The sequence below is a fragment of the Musa acuminata genome, chromosome BXJ2-7 (assembly GCF_036884655.1).
Source record: "Musa acuminata AAA Group cultivar baxijiao chromosome BXJ2-7, Cavendish_Baxijiao_AAA, whole genome shotgun sequence".
Classification (NCBI taxonomy): domain Eukaryota; kingdom Viridiplantae; phylum Streptophyta; class Magnoliopsida; order Zingiberales; family Musaceae; genus Musa; species Musa acuminata.
In genome coordinates, this window is record NC_088344.1 from 6,818,433 (window position 1) to 6,843,670 (window position 25,238).

General features: G+C 39.4%; 3 protein-coding genes across 6 annotated transcripts; all 3 read left to right on the forward strand.

Annotated features, from left to right (window-relative positions):
• Positions 1-5,092: 5,092 nt before the first annotated feature.
• LOC135616894 (cytokinin dehydrogenase 6-like) lies at positions 5,093-7,687 on the forward strand. The gene is made up of 4 exons (XM_065116627.1): positions 5,093-5,916; positions 6,021-6,415; positions 6,839-7,104; positions 7,196-7,687. The coding sequence occupies exons 1-4, from the start codon at positions 5,286-5,288 to the stop codon at positions 7,503-7,505; spliced, it is 1,602 nt and encodes a 533-aa protein (XP_064972699.1). The 5' UTR covers positions 5,093-5,285; the 3' UTR covers positions 7,506-7,687.
• A 3,989-nt stretch (positions 7,688-11,676) lies between these two features.
• LOC103991774 (cytokinin dehydrogenase 7-like) lies at positions 11,677-13,915 on the forward strand. 2 transcript variants are annotated; one of them, XM_009411321.3, is made up of 4 exons: positions 11,677-12,318; positions 12,406-12,788; positions 13,082-13,347; positions 13,424-13,915. In XM_009411321.3, the coding sequence occupies exons 1-4, from the start codon at positions 11,703-11,705 to the stop codon at positions 13,722-13,724; spliced, it is 1,566 nt and encodes a 521-aa protein (XP_009409596.2). In that variant the 5' UTR covers positions 11,677-11,702; the 3' UTR covers positions 13,725-13,915. The 2 variants fall into 2 exon arrangements, with proteins under 2 accessions (XP_009409596.2, XP_064972700.1); XM_065116628.1 differs by having other exon boundaries at positions 13,085-13,347.
• A 7,027-nt stretch (positions 13,916-20,942) lies between these two features.
• Positions 20,943-25,128, forward strand: LOC135616896 (nucleosome assembly protein 1;2-like). 3 transcript variants are annotated; one of them, XM_065116629.1, is made up of 12 exons: positions 20,943-21,099; positions 21,235-21,278; positions 21,356-21,451; positions 22,873-22,965; positions 23,132-23,222; positions 23,317-23,378; positions 23,461-23,645; positions 23,714-23,891; positions 23,978-24,021; positions 24,273-24,474; positions 24,583-24,600; positions 24,701-25,128. In XM_065116629.1, the coding sequence occupies exons 1-12, from the start codon at positions 21,048-21,050 to the stop codon at positions 24,749-24,751; spliced, it is 1,116 nt and encodes a 371-aa protein (XP_064972701.1). In that variant the 5' UTR covers positions 20,943-21,047; the 3' UTR covers positions 24,752-25,128. The 3 variants fall into 3 exon arrangements, with proteins under 3 accessions (XP_064972701.1, XP_064972703.1, XP_064972702.1); XM_065116630.1 differs by having other exon boundaries at positions 20,959-21,093; XM_065116631.1 differs by lacking the exon at positions 24,583-24,600 and having other exon boundaries at positions 24,701-24,950.
• The last annotated feature ends 110 nt before the right edge of the window (positions 25,129-25,238 follow it).

Sequence of the window (25,238 nt, forward strand, 5' to 3'; positions counted from 1 at the left end):
TAGGTTTCGATGAATCTACTAGACGCTTTCTCTTAAATATAAGTGTTACGTTCCCTAATATGTATCCAAACACATTATAGATAAAGTGGATCTTACAAAACAACATGCTAAGGCTTTGTTGAGCTTTCATCTTCTTATAGGTATATATCATGACTCTAGATCATGCAAAAATCTTACAAAATGGTCATATCCATGTATGTATCAACACCACCACCATGAGCTCATTTGCCTAGGAGGAGGTTGAAAATGAACAAGGCAATTCCATAGGATCAGTGGTACTGGCTGATATTTAAGTTATGTAGCACACTTTATAGACATGGATAGCTAAGTAGCACCAATAATTGCGCCTCCAAGTACACAAAGGATGTGTTAAATGTGCTTTTATCCATTTGGTGCAATCTTATGGTAGGAAGTTGATGAACAGTGGTAGGTGTCCAAGGTTTGCCTCTTTGTGGATCACCGGTGAAGCATGACAAAGTGGTGCAACAGTAGCTTCAAAGCATGAATTGTGCATGGTTTGCACATAGGAAGGAAATTGGCAAGGACACACTTCATTGATGATTTCCTCCATGTCTCCTTCCCAAGAGACATCCCTAACTAAAGAAAGAAATGAATAGGATTCCCACTCTTGCTTCTCAATTCTTATATTCATGCACACTTAGATCACACAACATATATATTATACATGTGATATTTATCGATACTACAGTTCTCGGTAGCTTGGTAAATGTCCTGTATCATTCTGGTATAAGATGGTACTATATATTTTTTCAATCTGTTTTTATGATTTTTCTAAAACTCGATACGTACTAATATGATGATGTTTTGTAGATCGATATGTGCCCATATTGATATTGGTTCAAGTCTTGATCCATATTAAATTATGAACTTTGATATATATATTGAATTGGATCAATAGACCTGTATAACTAGTTCAAACTATCATAGACATCAAGTTTATTTTTCTGTGCATGGTTAATTTTGTATCGGAGAATCTAACAAATATTCACTTGTTGCAAATATTTTTTTCTAATCTTTGGCAACTTGATCGATTATTCCCGAACGACCAACTTGTGACTACGTTTCCAGGCATTAGGTACTGATTAGATGTCACCTCGCAAGCTACGCATAGACTTGAATAGGGAGAAACAAATCAAACAAGCTTTTACCTATCAATCTATCAAATCACAGGTCACAAGTCGGCATCCGACAAGGTTACAAGCATGCCTGTATCTTAAGAGTTGGTCTCTCAGTGCTCATATGTTTAAGGAGTTGATGCCCAGGGCTATTGCTGCAACTTCTCCTGTGGCCAACAACACTTTGCTCACTCCAAGGTGTCCTCTATGCTCTATTCAAGGCCATCAATGTCGCAACTTAGTTGCCCTTTAACTAGCACTGCCATGATGAGATGCTGAGCGATGCCACATCCTAATCAAAGGCAAAAGAAAGTAGATTGTTCCTTGTAACCAGTAGATTGTGATTGTGCTTGGTCATTGCTCTCCCCCACTTGCATGAAAAGTGCATCTAGAAAGTCAATTATATGATCTTGAATTCTGATTCTACTTTGTGATGTTGCATGTATGGTATTCATAATAGCAGCACAGTGGAAGTGGGAGTGATCATAGAACATTATAAAACCCAGCCATCACATTATGGTCACTTGATTAGTAAATCATGGAATTAACATCATTAGAGGTGTGAGGACGAATATACTTAAAACTCTAAAAGAATAAAAGGATATGAGGGACTAATATGTAGAAAACCCTACGAATAATGGTAGTTTGAATGGATCATCAGTCACTTTGCATGTTATGTGCAAATGAAATGGTTCTTTATAGGTTATATCAACTCTGATTATTAGAAGTTTTAATGTTATTTCTTCTCGCTTTAATTGTCCTAACCGAAACCGTAGCCAGTTGCTCCTCCAACTCAATATTATCATTATGGCTCCACATAAGTGTGTGTAGGGCATTGATCTTACAAACAATAAGGACAATTGCTCCTGTAAATGAAGTGGTGGCCTGAGGGCTATAAAACTGCTTGACATGGATTCTGAAAGAACAAGAAAGTATGAGCAATGAGGATTGATTCAAACCATGATGGATATCTCTGCTCCCTCCTCTTTTGCATGTTGATCCCTGTCCATGTTTCAAGCAAGCAAGCAAGCCAACTGCATCAGACAGAAGCCATGAAGAGACTGCTTTGTCACTGATTACCTCACTGGGTTCTCATCGATCTTTTTGCTCAGCAATCCAAGAGAACTTGATACTCGGCATCTTTCACCATCGGATATGTTAATGTCACACCGCAAGTATGACCATTGCTCTTATCGGTTCAGCCTTACGTTTGGTGCTCCTTGGAGAAAAGAACTTGCCTAAATCTCTATACCACAAACCGGTGTAGCTTTCCTTGGCATGTAGCATATCTAGGCCAAATCTTCCTATGCTGAAGGAAGCTTCTCAGGAATATAGCCGGTGAAGATTTGCACTCGAGGGACTATTGGGAGACAAAGAGGGACCATTCTATTATCTATTACTAACCTTCTTCTAAAACCTAATCTGAGTGCAGCATGTTGCCAAAGTGATAATTGTCAGCTAAGAAGGTCGAACTCAAAATTAACCTTAAACTTATGTTAAGTTTGTAATGACTTATTCCTACATGTTTAAGTTGTAAGAAGATGGTATCCTAACTATCGATGTTGTAATGACTTATGTTAAGATGGTATCTTCATAAACATTAGCGTAAATACAGTATTTTTTTTCCTTTTAGAAATATAAAACCAAAAGCAAACAAAATGCTTTCTTTTTTTAAGATAATTGAAGAAAAATAACTCTCAAGTAGTCCCTTTTTGTTGTTATTAAAAGGAAATTGTTGATTGAGGAATTCCTGAGGTGATGTGATCTCTCACAGTCTGATCCGATATGACTCGCAAATATCGACAACTTTTGTAGGTCGATTCATTCGATCTAAATATATGTCTTCAACAAGATGTACCACATGAGGAAAACCCTAGCTAGCTGGGATACTGGACCCACAGCTAGGTCACATGATGTGTGGTGATGATTCTCTCATCAGGAAAACAGGAAAATATGATGAGAGATTTGGTCACCAGTCACCTCAGCATTCGATGCCTACTCATCGCAGATCTGATAGCTCACACAAGCCTCAGGAGTGACATGGATGCTGTACTGGATTCCCAGCATGTGAGTATCCTTTGAGAGAACAGGCAAAGCTTTAGAGTGGTTCTCCTGCAGAGAATCTAGCAAAAAATCTTGTTTGAAGACATTAGAAGTTGACTTCTGGCTCTGCCAATCCAGTTGATGAGACACCATATATGTCAACCACAGATGAGTTTCTTTTTGTTTTTGTTTTTGTTTTTGGCAGTAGAACACTAATAAATATGTTGAATGAATGAATCCAACGTGGATGAATGCATCAAGATGAATTGGTTCCAATATGGAAAGACATCCTATGTGTAAAAAGTGATTTGACGGGCAAGATTAATCATGATTAATACGATATCAAATAACTTAGTTGATAAAGATCTTAATTATTGATAATAAGATCGAAGATAAAATTAAATGTACGTAACTTATTATTTCTAATAAAATTAATAATTTTTATTATGATGATCAAAACTAGACTAGAACACTTGATTTGATAAAGAAAAGAGAGATGTTTGCTTTAGCAAATTGAGAAAAAGGGAATGAGATCGCACATTAAAAGAATAAATTAGAAAGATGCAAAGTTACGAGTTTGAATTTAAGAAAATTAAATGCAATTGCCCGACCCAATCCAACCCTAACTCGAATCATATGATATATGGATTCGAAATGGGTGTTAGATTCCAATCACTCCGAAAATTCGATGCGAGTTTGGATTTAGTTCATAATGCTGACTTGAATATAACTGTAATATATTTCTAAACTTAGATTAGGTAAAAAAATATACTATCATGTAAATTCATATAAAAGACTATGGATATCCAGCAGAATATGCTACGTGCATGATGATATTTTTTATAGTAGTTTGATTAACATTGAATTTATTTATTTATTTATTTATTTATTATTATTATTATGTGAGTATTTTATTTTTTTAAAAGCTTACTATTTAGAACCTTTTTACTATTGACAATTACCTTATTATTAATAACCTTTTTTATAAATAAATAAATAATATTTTATTATTTATAGCCTCACTAATTTTAATTTTTTTTTCCTTCCCCACAATCGTTGCTTGTGCACCTGTTGTCATTGTTGGTCTCCCAGCCCATACTCCTTATCGAAAATCACTGCCACTTAACTCTTGTTTTTTATCATCGATCATTACCTCTCAACTCGTGCTTCGATATCACTCACTATCACTCGACCCCACCCATTGCCCCTTCAACATAGTTCTCAAAGGAGGAAGAAGATGACGAGTACGAGGAGGAAAAAAAAAAAATTTTATAAAAATAATTTAAAAAAATAAAAAAAAATAAAAAAATAAAATTATAAATAGTAAAGAGAGGGTTGTACATAATAATATCCTTTTTATCCTAACAAATCTTAATTGAATTTTTTTTTCTTTTTTTGATCTTAGATCCAATGTACAACATATAGAATCTGCATTATTTGATTGTTAATTTATTGGATATAAACACGACCTTGTAGAGAAACTTGATGAAAAAAAAATTTCTTGAAAATTAATCATTATAATATTCTATAAATACTTTTTTTAAGGTTTGATGCATATATTAAATTAAAAAAAAAACTCTAGGAGCGCTTAGAATTTTAATTTTCCAATAAATCCAACGAAATTAAAAAAAAATCTCATGTTCCGATTTGGAGTAATTCGATAGAGGATTTATGTTAGTAGTCCATTATTCTTGATTATATATTTATTTATTATTGATCATCTTAATTATTCTTTTGAACCGAACATTGACTTGTTGACCAATGATTTAAGGAACAGAGAGGGCGGGGGAAGTCAACAAAGACCAAGTCAACTTCCCATTTGCCCATGTGCTTCCTACCTCTTCTCTTTTTGGTTACTTCTTTTTACAGCCCCCTCTCTCTGTTCTTGTGCTCACACCACAAAGGAGGCGGCATCATCCGATCTCTGGGTTTCGTCCTCCGTATCTTTGACAATGACCAACATGCGTCCCCAAACCTATCGCCAAGATCTCCTCTGCACCCTTCTCAGGCTGCTGCTTTCGCACACCCATCCCTCTCCTTTCTCCTCCCCTCCCTCGTTATAAATACTCCCCACCTCCCTCTCTTCTCCTCTCGACACTCTAATCAATGGCTCTGCCAAACATCAGCCACCTGCCACCATCCTTCATCGTGGCTGTCTCCCTCGTGACCAGCCTCATCTCCATAGTCGGCCAGCTCAGGCCATGGCCGCCCACCCTTCCTCAGGGCCTCCTCACCCTCGACATCGCTGGTGAGGTCCTTCTCGACCCCGACGCCACCGCCGGATTCTCCACCGACTTCGGCTGCCTCGCTCGGGCCGCCCCTGCCGCCGTTCTCCGCCCCTCGGCACCCGACGACATCGCCGCCCTCGTCCGGTTCTCCTACTCCTCCCCTCAGCCTTTCGCCATCGCCGCCCGGGGCCACGGCCACTCCATCAGGGGCCAGGCCCTTGCACCCGGCGGCGTGGTCGTCGACATGGCGTCCTTGGGCCACGGCCGCGCTGACCGGATCAGCGTGTCGTTCGATAATGCGCCGCTGGTCTGGTACGTCGACGCCGGAGGCGAGCAGCTCTGGATCGACGTCTTGCATGAGACGCTCAAGCATGGCCTCGCCCCCCGCTCGTGGACTGATTACCTCTATCTGACGGTAGGTGGCACTCTGTCGAACGCCGGCGTGAGCGGCCAGGCCTTCCGTCACGGTCCGCAGATTTCCAACGTCTACGAGTTGGATGTCATCACCGGTAAGTAAGACGATTCTCATCTTTATTAGGAGGAGAATACCAGCAACCAGCGGTCTTGGATCACTGTTACAATTAATCGTACTTGATGTTTGCTTCTTGAACAGGGAAAGGTGAGATGATAACCTGCTCACATGAGAACAAGTCGGACCTATTCTATGGGGTCTTAGGAGGACTCAGCCAATTCGGCATCATTACCCGAGCTCGAATCGCCTTAGAGCCAGCGCCGCAGCGGGTCCGGTGGGTGCGGCTCATCTACACTCACTTCGTCTCCTTCTCCAGGGACCAGGAGCTTCTGATCTCCATGATGGACCAAGGCTTCGACTACGTCGAGGGATCGCTGCTGATGGACCACACCCTAATCACCAACTGGAGGTCTTCCTTCTTCTCCAAGACGGACTCGGAGAAGATAAGAGGGCTGGCGGCCGAGTTCGGCGCCATCTACTGCTTGGAAGGAGCTGTATACTACCACGAGTTAGCCATGGCGTCTCGGGTGGATCAGGTAAAAGTACCGCTGCTGCTTTCCTATCTATCCCATGCAACCTGTTGGCTTGTACCCATCGTGATATCTTCCTAGGACCCACGTGGCTCTCCCTACTGAGATCCCCCGACCTTGTTCCTCTCTCCCACAGTACCAAGGACTATGACCCATTCAGAGCTGTAACCCATCTCAGCCCTCATGCTTGTGTTCTCAAACATGGGTGTCCCTGTTGGATGTTGCTGCATGCACCCCTCGCTCAGCTCTCTCTCTCTCTCTCTCTCTTGTGTTGCACATTTGCAGCCCTCACTGACCCATTATTATTGCGGTAGTTAACCAAACTGCCACAAGGTCGTGACATGTTTCCACGCCTGTGGGCATAGCTTTTGACCTTGGCACAGGGGTAGTTTGTCATCTCTATCACTGACACTGCTCGCTCCTTGACAGAAGCTCCATCTGCTGCTCCAACGGCTGAGCTTTGTCCCCGGTTTCGCCTTCACCAACGACGTCTCCTACGTCGGCTTCCTGGACCGAGTTCACGATGGGGAGGTGAAGCTACGCTCCATGGGGCTTTGGGAGGTTCCTCACCCATGGCTCAACATATTCGTGCCCAAGTCCAGAATACAAGACTTCGAGGTTGGGGTCTTTAAGGGCATCCTCATGCCCAATAATTCCACGGGACCAGTGCTGATATACCCCATGATCAAGAACAAGTATGCGGAGTTCATGTCTTCTTCTTCCCTTACTCAACGGGTGGTTATTTATTGTGTGTACTAACGGGGAAGATGCATGTATGTTGTGCAGGTGGCACGATGAGATGTCGGCTGTGACCCCCGATGAAGAAGTCTTCTACTCCATCGGCCTGCTGCGATCGGCCATTACCGATGATTGGCAAGATTTGGACAACCAGAACGATGATATATTGGGGTTCTGCCATCGAGAAGGAATCCAGTTCAAGCAATACATGCCTCATTACGCATCACAGCGAGATTGGAAGAACCACTTTGGCCGCAAATGGGATACGTTTGTAGAGATGAAGAGGAGATACGACCCCAAGGCGCTGTTATCACCAGGACAACGTATATTTACGTCCTCCCTCACAGATCACGTCTAGGAGTAACCATGTCTTGTGTTTACATTGTAATCAAAGCTTCATGACAGTACTTGACTGCCATGGCCGCCCTTCGTTGTTAGCATGCCTTGGTCTTGATCATAAAGCAGGAAAGTGATAGGATTGGTGGGTTTCGAACAGCATTGGGTCTGCTCTGAAGAAATGGAAGGACCTCGTTTCACACAGACTGTTATGATGTCCTTCCTGTGCGGGTTGGACCACTACTGTTGGCATCACCATAGATTGTGCCAAAGATCCAAGCAGATCTTGGGCGAAGAGACCAGAGATTTGCGAACGCATCAATGGATTCTCCCGGGTTCAGACATGCCAAAACTGATGAACGTACGGTTCTCAGTTCGAATGGGGACAACATAAAGTATTTCTCCCACCCCTTTATTAATGCCAAATTGATCTTCAAACTATGCTTCCAAGAGAAGAACGAATTATAGTGACAGTCAAAACAGGGTTTCCATTAATTCTCCTTTTTGCTAATTGAGCTGTAGCCGATTGCCACTTGCGTGCTTGACTCATCAAAACACATTCTCCTCCTCAAATCATTTTCATTTTCTTATCATCGAGAAACATTACTTGACTCATCAAAACACATTGAGCCTTAACCCAAGAGCACTGTCCTTTACTTGTGCTTCTCACATGGTGTGAGGACGGAATACCTATCCATATCGAAAGTTATTGATTTAAAGTGATCCAATGGAAATTTTGTATAGTTTTGGAATCCTAAGACTGCACTACTTCCAATAAAATTCGCATACCATATAATATAACTTTGGTTCGAGAGTCCAATGATGAGAGATACATATTATTATTCTATATAATTAGAAAATATTTATGTATAAGGGAGATTAAAATAAAAAAAATAAAAAAATAAAAAATATATATATATATTGAGTTTCATCCACAATTAATATATGTATTATTCACCTTGATAAAAATATATCTTTTTATCGACTTGAGCGTAAAGTGACTCTCGTCCTCATGATGTTGTAAAAGCCAACAAGACTTTGTACATAACATTATAAGCTAATTCCGAGTTAATAACAATCTAATTAATCAAAAGCAGTCAAACATGATCTAATTAAAGCGGATCTGATCACAGAAGCTTTGTTCCAAATTATAAGCTACCCCTGCATGTCAGGAGGGCCTAACAACCACAAGATCTATGAGAGATTCTCATCACTTATTAGTGGTCGGTGTAACGACGACCTTTTTCATACAGCATGGATGCGAGACTAACGTGTCTCATTTTGACATGTCAATTCTTGAATCATCTGTCATGACTTAAATCACAATACATTCATCGATTTTGTATTCATGCTGACTCGAGAACACAATAATTATAGTACATGAAAATCGATGTATGTATTCCGAAATGAATCCTTGTTGATTGTTTTTATTTGATATATAAATTGATGATTATATTTATAAAGGCATTGAACAATTAATCATTTTTTATTTTTTTAATTTATGTGGATTTATATAACATTTTGATGCGCAATTGAAGGGGGAGGAAGGGAGTAATTTACTTAGTTAGTACGCCCAGATGTGATATTTCGATAAGACCAGAAAAATATGAGGAAGGAACACGCAATTGTTAGGTTAGATCGATTAGGTGGCCAACCAAATCAAGGTACAAAGATTGGGTCCAGTGAGTCCCAATTAACGTGCCAAATGTGCTTGTTACAAACACTCGAAGATAATGCCAGAATCCAAATTCCTCCAAGTTCAAGATCGAGTATCCAAGCTTTCACATCAATCCATCGCTCCACGTCATCTTCAAAGCCCGACTCCAGCTCGACAACGTTGCCTCCCTCCTGTTCTCTTGAGACTTGGCCTCAGCAGCCACAATCCCATCAAGATTTGGTCAGCACCAAATCCATCCAAAATCTCAGGGAATCTAACCAAGATGTAACTGTCTGTCGACCCAACATATTGTCGTAGATTTAGACGATTACCATGCCAATCTCTACGCGCACCGGTACAATGGATAAACACTGATATAAATTTGCACTCAAAATTGCATAACCCGATCACATTTCTCTTTCGAAATCTTTGCGGCATTTCGCCTCTCTTCATCACGATGATCTGGGATATGGATTTGCCGAACAGCTATTGGCGAGATGGGATCATACATATGGGTACAAGTCAATCTAAAGATATCCATCTAAATTCCAAATCATGTCAACGAAATTTGGAGCAGCTGTTAAGATTCCACGGCTGCAATGTGCTACCGAAACTCGAGGAATGGTGCATGATATACGTCATGAAAGGACTCGTATCTTCGTGCTGACCCACAAAAGATTAGGGAGCCATGGAGGACATGAAGTGATATGTGGGGATTCTCCTGTTCCCGGAGAGTTGAAGAAACTACTGTTTCGGGGAGGGGGAGGGTTGACTGCATCAGATGCTTTCTGCGGGGTTCCAACGACGTGAGTGATTAAGTGGTGTTAGGAGTTCAATGTAGCCAACGTAATCAAGTTTTTATTAGCTAAACATATAAATAATAATAATAATTAGATGATTTTAACGACTGATCAATACTTTAAACGTTAGAAATAATCGCATAAACCCTTATGTCTAGTTAATATATATGAAAAATTGTCAGATGATATACATATGTATAATGTGAATGGAATTATGGGTTTGTGGAAGCGTGCACGACAATATAGCTTTCATTGACAAAGTCACTTCTGACACAAAATTTAACTTTTAGTGATAAAAATTATCATCAAAGTTGAGAGTATATGTTGGAAAAAGATTCATATATGATGAGATAGAGATGGATTAGAAATTAATTTTAAGGATTAAAGAATCTCATTATCTATATTGGATTTGGTATGATGAAGTCCAGACAGGACTCCGCTGACGTGATAAGCGACCCACCAGGGGACCACCGGTGTGTTCCCCGTTGGCGAAGCCAGTGGCGTTGGGGCCCTCCACGTCCTGCGTGAAAGTTACGGCGGTCCGCTGTGACGCAAAGCACGACTTAGAGACACGAGGATCACTAGTCAGCTAGCCGCCCCCACCATCTCGGGTTCCACGTCATGTGAAGCACGTCTCGGACGGGACGCAGCTTGCCATCTGTCTACAAAAATTAGTCAATCTGATGGTTGAGATTAATCCCGCTGGGCGGCAGGCCCCACATATTACTCCTCCAAACATCGGTCGACACGTCGCATAGATAGTAAACTGTTTCGTGTCCTTGGTATATGACGTGATGCCGTGCGTAACACGAGGCGGACGATAATTTCAAACCGGGCCCACCGTGCATCTGCTCGATCTGATAATGTGAAGTCAGATTTGGCCAGCTTTTAACGGCAGAATGGATCGAGATTGGAATACATGCGCGAACGAGATCAAATTACATCATAGGTGAAGAGTCCTGTTATGTTTCCGGCTGCGTCGTGATGTGCATGGTGGTATGGGAGGGTTGGTGTGGGCTCCAATCCCCTTCTCAAAGGATCTTTGGTATATCTAAGTTGTCCCCCAGTTGTCTCATTCATATTGCTCCTATGATGTTCCACAAGAAGACAGCTTGCGTCATTTCCCATTCCAGATTGGTGTCAGCGATTCCACGTACGTTTCGCCCTCACCATCATGCATGCAAATCAAAACTATGCTATCGGTACGTCCACTTGCCATGTCTCCATACGTATACGTTTATTTTTACCTGTACAGATGCTGTACTAACAGCTCAGTCTAGTTTTTTGTTGTTTGTGATGGTCCAGGGGCACGTAGTCAACACGGACACGCCATGTTCATTGTTATGAGATAGAACAAGAGCAGGGAGGAAAGGTGGCATGCTTTTCATGGTCTCGTTGGAGATTGCAGGACAAGCCCAGACAAACTGTAAAGAGTTCATTCCGATGAATCTACCCAGCTATTCAATTTGAGACTGATGTATGCAAATTATCCTCTCATGTGGAAATCCCATACGTACGCATTCCCCATGCATGAAGACAAGCAAATCTTTCGGCTGGGCCATTTCACTGGGATGACGATCTTTATCTTAGATTTTGTTGACCAAATCGGCACGTGAAATCAAGAATTTTCGTGCAGGATCTGAGATATTACTTGTCCACATACACCGCTCTCCCCCTTCCTTCCCTTCTTCTCTTGTTATAAATAAGCCTGGGGTATCGCAGGCCTAATCACTTCACCTCCACCACTCAAGTCGCTGAGCAAATGGCTTTGCGAAGATTTAGTCACATTACTACAGTCTTCCTCTTAACTATCTATCGTGCCATAAGCCTTGTTTCTGTGGATTTGCCGGACACCCTTCCACTTGGCCTCCTCGACCTTGATATCGTCAATAAGATCCATTTAGATCCCAACACCACCACACAATTCTCCATCGACTATGGCCAGCTCAGTCAAGCGGCCCCGGCTGCCGTATACTGTCCTTCGTCCCCCGATGACATCGCGGCTCTCGTCCGGTTCGCCTACACCTCCCCCCGGTACTTCACCATCGCCGCCCGAGGCCGCGGCCACTCCGTACGAGGCCAGGCCTTCGCCCCCGGCGGCGTGGTGGTCGACATGGCATCCTTAGGCCGTGGCCGCGCCGACCGGATTAATGTGTCATCGGATGACGCGCCCGCGCGCTGGTACGTCGACGCCGGGGGCGAGCAACTCTGGATCGACGTCCTGCATGAAACCCTCAAGCACGGTCTTACTCCCCGCTCGTGGACTGATTACCTTCACCTCACGGTCGGCGGCACGCTCTCGAACGCCGGCATAAGTGGCCAGGCCTTCCGCCACGGCCCGCAGATCTCCAACGTCTACGAATTGAATGTCATCACCGGTACCACGTCCATCTTTCCGGAACATCCTAAGCATATACAAGCTTAATTACTGTAACAGTTCTACTGAGCGTATGGTTCTCTAACAGGGAAAGGTGACATGATAACGTGCTCTCATGAAGAGAACTCGGACCTATTCTATGGGGTCTTAGGAGGACTCGGCCAGTTCGGCATCATCACCAGAGCTCGGATCTCCTTAGAGCCCGCACCACAGCGGGTCCGATGGCTGCACCTCGTCTACACCAACTTCGACATGTTCACGATGGACCAAGAGATGTTGATCTCAAAGTTGGAGAAGGGATTCGACTATGTCGAGGGACGACTACTGAAGGGGAAGGATGTTAGCAGTTCTTCTTTCATCTCAGAAGAAGACTCGGAGAAGATTAAATTGCTCGCGGATGAGTTCGGTGCCATTTACCTCTTGGAAGGAGCTGTTTACTATGAGCAAGCCACTGCATCCATGGTTTATCAGGTAAACACCTAGAAGCATATACATATATCATGGAATCTAATCTCTGTCAGATGTTATAAACTGATTATTACACGAAATTTTAGTACATAACTTTTGGAAGGATATCTTGTTGGCTTTGTTGCCGTCGTATGTCCTTCCAGGAGTCACTGTTCAGATACTAAGATCGCCATAATTCTTCTCTCATACAGAGTGATAAAGACTGAATGATTCCTTGATGCATGCACGCACGCAAGCAGTCTCATGCTTGTGCTTGTCTTGTTTCTAGTATCAACACAGTGTCGATTTGCTGTCAGGAGGTTGAATCGCTGCTCAAACAGCTGAGCTTTGTGCCTGGCTTCGCCTTCACGAAGGACGTTTCCTACATCGGCTTCCTCGACAGAGTTCACGAAGAGGACACAAAACAAAGCTCCACGGAGCATGAGGACGTTCTCCATCCATGGTTCAACTTGTTCCTTCCCAAATCCAGAATACGAGACTTCGAAAGTGCGGTCTTCAAGGGAATCCTTAAGAATAACAATCCCGTGGGACTAGTGTTGATCTATCCTTTTAACAAGAACAAGTACGTGGAACTCTCTTCTACCTTGGCCAAAAAGACGAAGGATGACATCTTTCATGCGTGCATGACTGTGCTGCAGGTGGGACGATAAGATGTCGGCGGCGATCCCGGACGAAGAAGAGGTTTTCTACACGATAGGCCTGCTGCCATCTGCGACGAGGGAAAACTGGGAGTACCTTGACAAGCAACACCATGAAATACTAAGCTTCTGCCATCAGGAAGGGATCGAGTTCAAGCAGTATTTGCCTCAGTACGTCACAGAGACGGATTGGAGGAAGCACTTCGACCGTAAGTGGCATGTGTTCGTTCAATTGAAGAGGCAATATGACCCAAAAGCACTGCTGTCGCCAGGTCAACGTATATTTACCACCCCGTTGTAGATTGTGTCGTGCAGTAACTCACTGCTCGCGTGCATGCATGCGGTGGCAAGCTACGTAGCACAGGTTTCATCATGTAAACAGCTATCTCGTATGTATGATAAGAAAACTAGCTATATATAAGAAGAATCATCGTGTCAGTGAACAATGAAACACAGCTTATAATATTGCAGTTGGTCGAGTAAAACGAAGTATTGGTTGGCGTCGATGGAGTGAAACAATGGTCAACATAGTGAATCCAACACGAGATCTACTTCAATAATTGGATGGTTTTTTTGATGCATGGATTAATGATATCACACGTAAAATTGAGTACATCACGGTTTCTTTTCAACAAAAGATTCATGAAGATCTTGGAGAAACAGCGACAAGATTTGCTAATACGTCAGTGGATTTTCTCCTTCTGTCGTGACAGTAATAGGTGCTATTGTCTATTATCTCATATTGTTCTCCTTCTTAATGTGCAAATCATGGTCAATTTTTACTATGCATGGTTTCACATACTATTTAGCTTTGATACTTTTAGTTGACATGTATTAGCTGTGGACATAAACCGGAAATAACTTCCATCCAATTAAGTGATAGAGATTGCAGAGAAAGGATCGAGGTTTTATGGTTCCTACATAATTAAGATTAAACCAGCTAAATTCTTCTATAACAATAATAAATACTAATTAAGATGATGATGAGGACAATAATAATAATAATCAATATTAAAGACCTTAATTCTTCAAGTATTATTTTTGGCTTCCTTGACATGTTCCATAAGTTGGCTTAAGTATCGGATACTTCCATGTTAACTAAAACTTTCTTGTACATGCACCACCGGTTAGTGATACTGTATCGAGATTCCTAATATAGTTGACATTCGTATTCTTTGTATGATAGTTTGTATGATATATAACATATGACATAGGACTTATATATATATATGTTAGTATTTATGAGAAGTGTGTTCGTATTCTTTATCCCTTATAATAATTTTCTTTTTTCGAAACTTGTGATATAGTTAAGGGTTTTTTAGCGGTTTTGGTTATGCACATGTTAAGTCCTTATAATTTACTTATATTTAAAATAACTTGTATATTTTTAAAAATATAAGCCCTCCTGTTAAGTCTGAGTTAACATATATATAAGAGTCTGCTTACGTGGTATGCTGACTCACAATAAATTATTAATATAATAATATATAATTTAAGTTTAAAAAAGAGTTAAGGTTCATTTTAACTCTTGTGGTTTTGGCAATTAACCTCTTAAGCCTCTATAGTTTACTCGTATCTAAAATAACATATATATATTTAAAAATATAATAAATAAACCTCTCTAATCAAGTATGAGTTAACGGACATTAGAGTTTGCTTACATAACAAGTTGACTCATAATAAACCATTAATATAATGAGACATGTAATTTAAGTTTTTTAAAAAACTGAGACCTCCATTAATGGTGGGAGGAGGTATCATTGTAGAAGTGACCACTAGTAGCAGCACCCTACTGCTTAACAAGTCATTGTATGAATGTAACCTCTCCCACGTTGACGATGAGCTCAGAAGCTTCTGGTCATACCTCAGGTGGATGTGCATCGACTAGTCCGATGCTAGGCACATAGTGATCTCCTAGTCCCTCTTCATCCTCTTAGGTGTATTACTAGTCATAGGTTCTATACAAGTCAATCACATGAGTGATGACACATGTGACTTAACACACAGTCTTTTTGCTTATTATTATTATTTGATATTTTATCACTTTATATTGTGATGTTCATGGATTTGTGCAATATGAATCGGATCATGATGAGATCACAATAATGAGACAGATTCACCTTTAAACATATATCCTAAATAATCTCGGGTATAGATTACTCGAAAGGGACATCGAGATAACCGGACAGATTGGTGTGTCGTATATCCATCTATATGACGGATGCAGTTGGTCTCATAGCTGCTCATGTGGGGACACTAGGGGTATAGTGCAGGTGCTCATTGGAGAATAAGTTCACCGATTGATCCGCTTACGGGATATTGGATGGTTGATGGTGCCTTATTGTTAGATAACGATTTTGTCGTCTCAATGGTATACATGGTTCTTGGGCTTGAGACACCAAGAATGTCCTGTATGAGTACTCCACTCTTTGATACTGGACTTATAGGTCTAGATGTTTCATATCTAGCACAACCGATCATTGGGAGTGGTAGCCAACCTTACGAGGGCTATTGAGTATTGATAGAAGATAATTCACTCTCGGTGTTATGAGAAGAATATCTCAGGTGTTCTTACTCAGGAAAATCCCTAGCTAGGGTCATTCGGTTTGAGAGAGAAAGAGTTCTCTAAGAGAATCCGATTAGAACGAGACTCGAGAACAAAATGTATATGAGTGATAGTACCATGCCCGATATATGACATTTGGGGTATTATATAGATGAAGGACTAGAAATACACGGTACCTGAGGACATATATATCCAAAGGATTGGATTCCCTTGTATTGTCTAGGGACTATGGTATAGTGACCTAGTACATCTGCAATCGATGAGGCGAGTAAATTATTATGGAGATAATAATTCGCTGAACCATAAGGAGTTTTGATATGTATGACTCACGACTAGCTCGATATTGGGCCTAGAGGGTTATATACATATGGTAGGTATTGCGATGAGTAAATGTTCGGATATAATATATCCGTTGGAGCCCTTATCTTATTAGATATATAATAAGCCCACGAATTATTGGATCTTATATATGAGATTTAATAAAAGCTAATAAGATATTGTTGGGTAGAGACTCACTAATTTAAGAGGCTTGGATAGTTGGATAAAGATCCAGTACCTAATATGACAGGATCTATTAGGGTTAAGTTAATAGTGAGTCTTTATGAATAGGATGGAAACAAAGACCCATATACTAGAGGTTCTTTTTTACTACCTCCTCCTCTCTCCCTCTCCTCCTCATACTACAACCCCTATTTGGGGTGTGTGGACAGTAATAAGGGGCAACCCCAATAGCAACACCAAGTCGTTGCTACCTAGCACGGCATTACATGCACACAACCTCTCCCATTCTGACAATGAGCTTAGAAGCTTTCGATCTTGCCTCAAGTAGATGTGCATCAACTAGTCCGATGCTAGGCATGTAGTGGTCTCCTGGTCCCTCTTCCTCCTCTTAGGCATTTTTGTCCCTATCGCTTTCCACTTCGTCCTCTCTTGCGCACTCACACGTCGCACCTATGACGTGGTGGCTTAGCTCCCCCTTACCTCAACCTTCGGCCTCTCCTACCTCTACCTCTTCGTGAGAGAAGTAGCTTACAAGGTATGGTTGTACTCATCATAATTGAAGTGGGTGCCCTTCACGGTGTCGAGCAACATCGTGGTGGGTGATATAGTGGCATGTGCCCTAGAGCTAGCGAGTGACATCCAGTAGATCTAGCTCACTAGCTTTATGGTGCATGCCATAATGTCACCCACCACAACACTGCCCTCTACCGCGAATGACACTCACTCCGATCCCGATGAGTATCACTATTCCTTGTAAAACACCTCTCTCGCAAAGCATGACATCACAAAGTCGGAGAGCAAACGAAAGGAGCGGTTGAGCTTGCTAGTCATAGATGTTATATTCTTCTCCTACATGTCCGCAAACTAAGTCAGTAATGTTTACACCATATGAGATATGAAAATGGAAGAAGTTCAATTTTAATATTGTTAAGATTTGAGGCTGTCTTGCCCACATTAAAAAACACAACCCCGATAAGTTGGAATCGAGGATGGAGCGGTGCAAGTTCGTGAGATACCCCAAGGAAACTTGTGAGTATTATTTCTATCATCCCGATGATCAAAAGGTCTTTGTAGCCAAGAGAGCAGTGTTCATTGAGAATGAACACATTCTTGGCGAAGACAGTAGGAGCACGATAGAGTTGACCATGGTCGGAGAACCTAGCTCAAGCATCACTCTACAACCCGAGTCTGTTCAAGTACATAACACACAAGTTCTGACTTTATATTGGTCTGACAAAGTATCACATCATTCTGAGAGATATGCGGGATATATTAGAGGAGATGATGTTGATGATATTGATCCTCAACATCCAGTAGATATGACTGATGAATGGTGGAATACTTAATTTTTATTACATTTTAATTTGTTATAATCTTATGGATTATATAGATGACACCATCACTTACCCTTCACAAATGATTAGAGATTATAATGTTGAAGGTGAATCCTAAGCACGCCTTTTAGGTCCGTCAAGATCATCCACTTAGAATACTATCATTCTCTCTCTCTCTCTCTCCTTATATCATTCTCTACATAGCCTCCATAAAATACTCTCATTAGGTAGATCCGATCTTGTAACAATATATGCTAAACAATCTCTTGGTTATTTTATATAACTTTGAGAAACTCTCTTCAAGCTTTCTAATGGTACACACTCTATTTCTAACTATACGTAGGCCAACAAAACTTAAGTAGATGCATTCATTGTGGCTAATGCACTTTTTTGATTATAAAGAGATTATTTTTCATGTATTAAATGATCATTGTTCGGATTACAAGTAGATCTCGATTACGATTCATGCTTGCGATTGTCTTATAATTTTATGATAAATTTTCAGACTATGAAACATATCTTATTCGAGAGTTACTATATTTTGAAGTTGCTTCTATTAACCACCAATTTTGCTAATAATACTAATTTTAACAATAAACGAAAGATACACAATTAGTAAGATAATCGTGCAAAGAATCATTCCGAAGGCAACATGCAACAATACCATGATAAAAGTGTCAATAAATCTAGACAATAATTTAACAACAAAGTCATTTATCAAATATGTGACATGCAAGATCATGTTGTTAAGAAATATCATCACTTATAAATTGTTATTCCATAATGTTTTAACCTCCATACACACCTTATTCTATATATCTTGCTATACCACATGATTTTCATTACTATCATCACGTGCTCTCTTTGTTGCTTAATCCTTTCAATATTTATCAAATTGACTTATTGATTTTGATGCTTCTTATCATGTCATGTATGACTTAAATAATTTATCTATTTATTTGGATTATGATGGTTTAGATGATATCATAATTAGAAATTATAAATGTGTTAAAGTAACTCATATTGGTTCTATAAATCTTCTCTCTTTCTCAAAATCTTTATTTTATGATGTTCTTAGTGCTAGAAAAACCTAAGCTTTATTTTTAAATTATATTATTTTAAAATATTTTATTAAATTCTTACACTCTTTGTTTATTATAAAAAATTTCATCACAAGGATACATCTAAATAGAGATTGAATTTATAAGTTGTCAACTATTGCATCTCAAACCAAATTCATGTTTGCTTTAGCCTCCCAGCTCCATTTTGACATAATGATTCGGGACATCTATCTTTTTAAGGTTCTAAATTATATTATTTATTTTTATAATTTACCTTCATCATTATTATCTTGTCATCCTTGTTGATATAATTTATGTAAATATAATAAAATGCATAAGTTTTAATTTTCTACATCCTCACTCACAAGTAATTCACCTCTTAAATTTATATATTCTGATATTTGAAGTCCTTCACTAATATAATTTTATAATAGATTTAACTATCATCTTATTTTTTATCATTTCACAAAGTATATATTGTTATTTCTCATGAAGAAAATATATAAAATACTTATGATTTTTTTAAAGTTCAAGCTTATTATTGAAAAGTTTTTTTCAATGATCTATTATTTCATTTTATTTAGATAGTGATGAAGAATTTCACAGCCATTGTCCAATGAAATCTCTCATTTTCTTACTCCATATATTCATAAACATAATAGGACCGTTAAACATAATACGACCTTCGTTATCAGCACATCGTCCAAATTGATCTTATACTCTTTACTCAAGCATTATTACTTCTTTGATTATGGTCTCATATATATATATATATATATATATATATATATATATATATATATATCATATAAACTTATTTTGACATGGTTTTACCATTTCAAAATTATTTAGATTCATTTCTAACAATAGTAAATTATGTATTTTTAAGTGTCTAAGTTATTTATAGTTAAAACTTTATATCCATAATAAACTAGAAGCTCGATCAAAACTATATGTCTTTTTTTAGATATTCTACTAATTAAAGTGCTTTTAAATATTTTGATCATCAATCAAAAGAATTTTTATTTCTCATTAATTTTATAAAATTTATTTTTTTATAAATTACTTGTCTCTCTTTTATCTAGATTAACTTATAATAACTTTATTGATCGAGTCCTCCAAATGTACGAGCCAACTCATATTATAATTCTCATTTACATTCAAACATCAACCCCACTTATCAATTCATTAGATCCTTCTTCATCCGGTTATCCGATTGTTTTGTGAAAATCACACATTAAGTGAATTTATAGTAAAATTTGATTTTAGTATCTCTTATTTAAATTTTTTTTTTTGTCTAACATACCCTATACTAATTCAATTACTATATCTAAAAATAAAACCTTGAAACCAAATAAACCTTTTTATTTTTATAAAAAAATCAAAAAATTTATTTGTTTGGATAGGAAACGACTGAATTAAATTTAAAATTTTAATTTTGAGTTTCGATAAGAAGTGTCTGAATTAAAATTATTTATTTTTAAATATTCATTAATTAATGACAAAAAAAAAGAAAAGGATTAAAGGTGGGCTGGAAAAGGAAGCCTGCCAGCCTTGCTTAAAGCCAGGCTGCATCCACCAATTAAAACTATCAAAAATAATAATTCGAGGAAAATAAGAGGGCGGATTCCGACCGACCGCGCCGCTCATTTCAGACAAGCTTCCCTTCATCAGGCGCGAGACCGTCAAACCCAAAAATTACGTTACTCATCAACCTACCTATTTAGTGATTGGATCTCAGGGCGAACAACTGGGCCCCTCTCCGTTGGCAATCCAATAATAACACGTTGACGAGACAGTGGGTATCGAAAGCAGCGCGTCGACGAATCGCTGGCTTATTTATTTTAATCAATGAATTTTCTCGGTACTTATCGATTGTCACCTACAAATGCACCCGTTCGTGATTGGAATTCTCTTGGACCCCGACGAGATCTAATCAAATGGAACTTGAAGGTGGGTCGGGTAAATTTGATTCTTCGGTGACGTATTCGCTCAATTGATTAAATTTTATCATTAAGCCTATAAATATCTGCCGCATCGCTTCGACTCATCCCTCTAATTCTATTTACCCCCATAACCCCCAAACTAGGGTTTTCCCTTGCCTTCTCATCTTGGGAAAGAAGAGGAAGAAGGAGAAGCGGCGGCGGCAGAGGAGAGCGAGGATGAGCAAGGACAAGCAACAGGATAGCGTCAATCTTGCCGATCTCGGTGCCGGTCGTCCCCTCCCCTGAAACCCTCTTTCTTCTGTTCGATCTCTCTCTCTCTCTCTCTCTCTCTCTCTCTCTCTCTCTCTCTGCGTTGTCTCGTATTTCTGTATGATTCTTACGCCGGATCCTGATCGATGTGTAGCTCTTAGCGAGGAGGATAGAGCCGGTCTCGTCAATGCTCTGAAGGTGCGATCATGGGCCTTCCTTATAGTAGATAAGATTTTTGTTTGACGTGTTCTCATGGGTGCTCTCTTGGGCCGCAGAACAAGCTCCAGAGTCTTGCGGGGAAGCATACGGATGTCTTGGAAACGCTCAGACCGGCGGTCAGGAAGCGCGTTGACGTGTTGAGGGAGATCCAGGTTTGTCTTGTTATTCGACACTCGAGTTCTCATAGTCGCTTTGTGGATCTTGGTGTGCTATGATACTTTCTTGTGTTTTACGTTATTCTGTTGGCGGAATCTTATTTGGGCACTTGGTTGGCGCTTGTTGAGTTACGATTCCCTGTATCTTCGGTATTCTAATTTCGAGTAGATATTTGACTGTCAGTTGTATGTTGAAGATTTGAATTCACTCAATTAAACTATAACATGTTTAAGAAGGCGGACACGATCGATCGTGCGAATCTGATCTGCTCTGCTCTGTGTTTGCTGGTTCGGATCATTTTAGTACGCCAATGCTAGTCATTGAGAGGGAAGATTCTCATTCTATTTAAGGCCCTATAGTCTAATTTTGTAGTATATAAATTTTTAATGGATTTTAAGTTTTTAACCACCATGTTTACTTGTGGATGATTTTTCTATTTGTTATTTCAAGTTGTTCAATCTGCTAACCTGTTCTACAAATTGTTGTCAGTTGTGAGAAGTTAGTCAGCATTTATCTCTCCATAGAGGAACGATTTTCATAAATATAACTGTGTTATTTAGTAATTTATCTTGATCGGCCTTCTATATCTATTTGTTATGAAGTGTGAGATAATGCACAAACAAAAAGATTTCTTCACGGAGTTGTATATTGAGACACATTTCTTCTTTGAGAAATCATCTTTTTCCTTCAAGAGGTTAAGGGTATATTTCTGTTCTTTTTTTGCTTTGCATACATTACATGAATAAGGAGGGACAAGCAATTCCTTGGTTGTAACAGATATTGAGTACAATAATTGTACAACCACATACACTATGTCATTCTTTTTTTTGTCTTCACTCCATCTCAGTGTCCCCCTTCTTCTTACCCTCTGGCTCATCCCATCTTTTCATTCTTCTTTTTTGGTTTGTTAAATCAGCTAGGGTTGATCAAAATCAGCAATTTCAGATAAATCTGGTCTATTTTCACTAATTTCATCGATTTCTGACTACAAACCTATTATATTTCTGACCATAAGTCCTACAAATCATAATCTTATCTGTCTTAGGTGACATCGAAATGGGCATGATGTATCATATCAGAAATCCTTTTCGCGTGTATGCTTCTTATTTCCATCGCAGTCATGTTGACTCCATTCCTCATTTTCCATAGGTGTAAAGATCATCACCTCTGTACATGTCTGATCAGACTATATATTCTACCTTCTCCAGATTTCTTGCCAATTAGGAGTATTAGTACCATATCATGGTACTTCTTGTGTCAATATAAAATTATCTTAATATAGTGTTGCTCCCTTCAAACATCAAAATTATGGATATACATACATGCATGAATGCTGATTTTTCTTGTCATTTATAGATTGTTTTTAGACTTTCACAAATATGAAATTGTATTAACATCTATGTTTTTTATTTTCTAGAGCCAACATGACGAACTTGAGGCAAAATTTTTTGAGGAGAGGGCTGCACTTGAAGCTAAATACCAGAAGCTTTATGAGCCATTGTATGTGAAGGTATATGATTAGTAACTGATGATTTTTCAGTGAACTCTGGATATAAGCTTCCATGGGGAAGCTTAATGCTTATGTTTTTTTCACTCTTGTCTGGCCTTTTACTTCTTTTACTGAGGTTTCAAATTATGACTATTCTTATAACATCCTTTCCACTTGGAGTGAACAGAGGTATGAGATTGTAAATGGTGTAGTCGAAGTTGAAGGTGTTAAAGACAAACCCACAGAAGAAACCCCTTCTGAGGATAAAGCTAGTGAAGGTATTTTTAGACACCTTCGATGCTTTAATGTTTTTTTTTCCTCCAGTAAGTGTGTACTATTTTTGAATGCTTATTATGTTTCTTCTCGCCTCAGAAAAAGGTGTGCCTGGATTTTGGCTCACTGCTATGAAAACAAATGAAGTGTTAGCTGAGGAGGTAACAGAGTCTAAAATAGTTCCCTTTTTTCTTTTCTCTTATTTTTAGCATTGTCAGGTACATTAGTTTTTGTTTTGTACAGATTCAAGAGCGTGATGAGGAAGCTCTGAAGTATCTAAAGGATATAAAGTGGTGCAGAATTGATGATCCCAAGGGTTTTAAACTTGAATTTTTCTTCGATCCTAACCCTTATTTTAAGAACACTGTTCTGACAAAAACATATCACATGATCGATGAAGATGAACCAATCTTAGAGAAAGCTATCGGGTAAAATTTCTTTTAATTAGCATTGACTTAGTACTGGATTTTCTCAGATTGTTGGCTTTTCTTTGTAGGACGGAGATCGAGTGGTTTCCAGGGAAGTGCTTGACTCAAAAGATACTTAAAAAGAAGCCAAAGAAGGGTTCAAAAAATGCTAAGCCTATAACAAAAACTGAAGATTGTGAGAGTTTTTTTAACTTTTTTAATCCACCAGAAGTACCTGATGATGATGCAGATATCGATGAAGAGACTGTAAGATTATATCCCTTAAAAAAATTGTTGGAGAAAATTTTAATTAAGTAAAAGCACATCTAACCTCATTGTCATTCTTTTGACAGGCTGAGCAATTACAGAGTCAGATGGAAGTCGATTACGATATTGGGTAAGGCTTATCTGTTTAGTTTAGCTGTTTAGTGGTTCTTCACGCTGTGAATAAAATAGATAAATCTCTTCGATGAGTGTGTCCATAATTCTTGAAGGCAGAAGTTACCAGTGTTATTCAAGAACATCTTGAGCAGTAGGCAGTTGTTGTGTTGCTTGGCCTGGACCAGTTATTATAAATTGTCATTCTACATTCTCTTGTCAAGTTCCTGGTTGGTGGCATATTGAGCCAGTAAAATTGTTGATCTGCAGGTCCACAATCAAAGACAAGATAATTCCTCATGCAGTTTCGTGGTTCACGGGGGAGGCTGTTCAAGATGATGATGAACTGGAAATAGAGGAGGAGGATGATGAAGAAGAGGATGATGATGAAGAAGAGGAAGAGGACGAGGATGATGACGATGATGAGGACGAGGATGAGGATGAAGAAGAACAAACAAAGACAAAGAAAAAGGTGACTGCCCAATATGTTTTAGAATTTGTTTACTGTTTGAAACCTTGTACTGTGGGAGTACCTGATGCTGATTTCTGTTTTTTGTTTTTTCTGTTTTGCTGCAAACAGTCGGCTACAGGGCACAAGGTGCGGTATTTGTCCCCTCTTTTATATCAATCGTAGCCTTCATTTGAGTTTCTCTGGTCACTTCTTCGCTAAAGCTAAATGATTATTTGTGAAAATGCAGAAGAGCGGAGGGGAGCAAGCTGACCGGCCAGCCGAGTGCAAACAACAGTAACACATTCAATATTGGACGAATTATTTTTGTTGGATGTAGTTGTGGCATTTCTGCATGGAGGTTTTGGAATGATCTGGTTTTCATATGCTGCTGTCAGTTTTTATCTTGGAAACCCTTGGTATGTTCCAGAGTGTAGTCATGGGGGGCCTGGTCTTGCATTGAGTTTTTCGGAATGATCTGTTCTTATACCTTGCTGTCAGTTTTATCTGGAAAAACCCTTTGGGATTCGTTATGGGGGAATCAAGTTTTGTGCTTTACAAGTTTTTTCTTTTGTTGCATTATGTCTAGATTATTTCTTCTATTTAGTTGTCTACTGGACAGATATGTATTTATGTCGTTAATTATGCTGAGGAAAATTATGCTTTGGTAGAGCAGCACTGATGGAAGTAGTAGGCATCCTTTTGTCTCTGTGCGCCTCATGTTTCTTTTTTTCTTTCTACCTTGTATCCATCGTAGATCATGAGAATAAATATGACGTTTTTGGCAC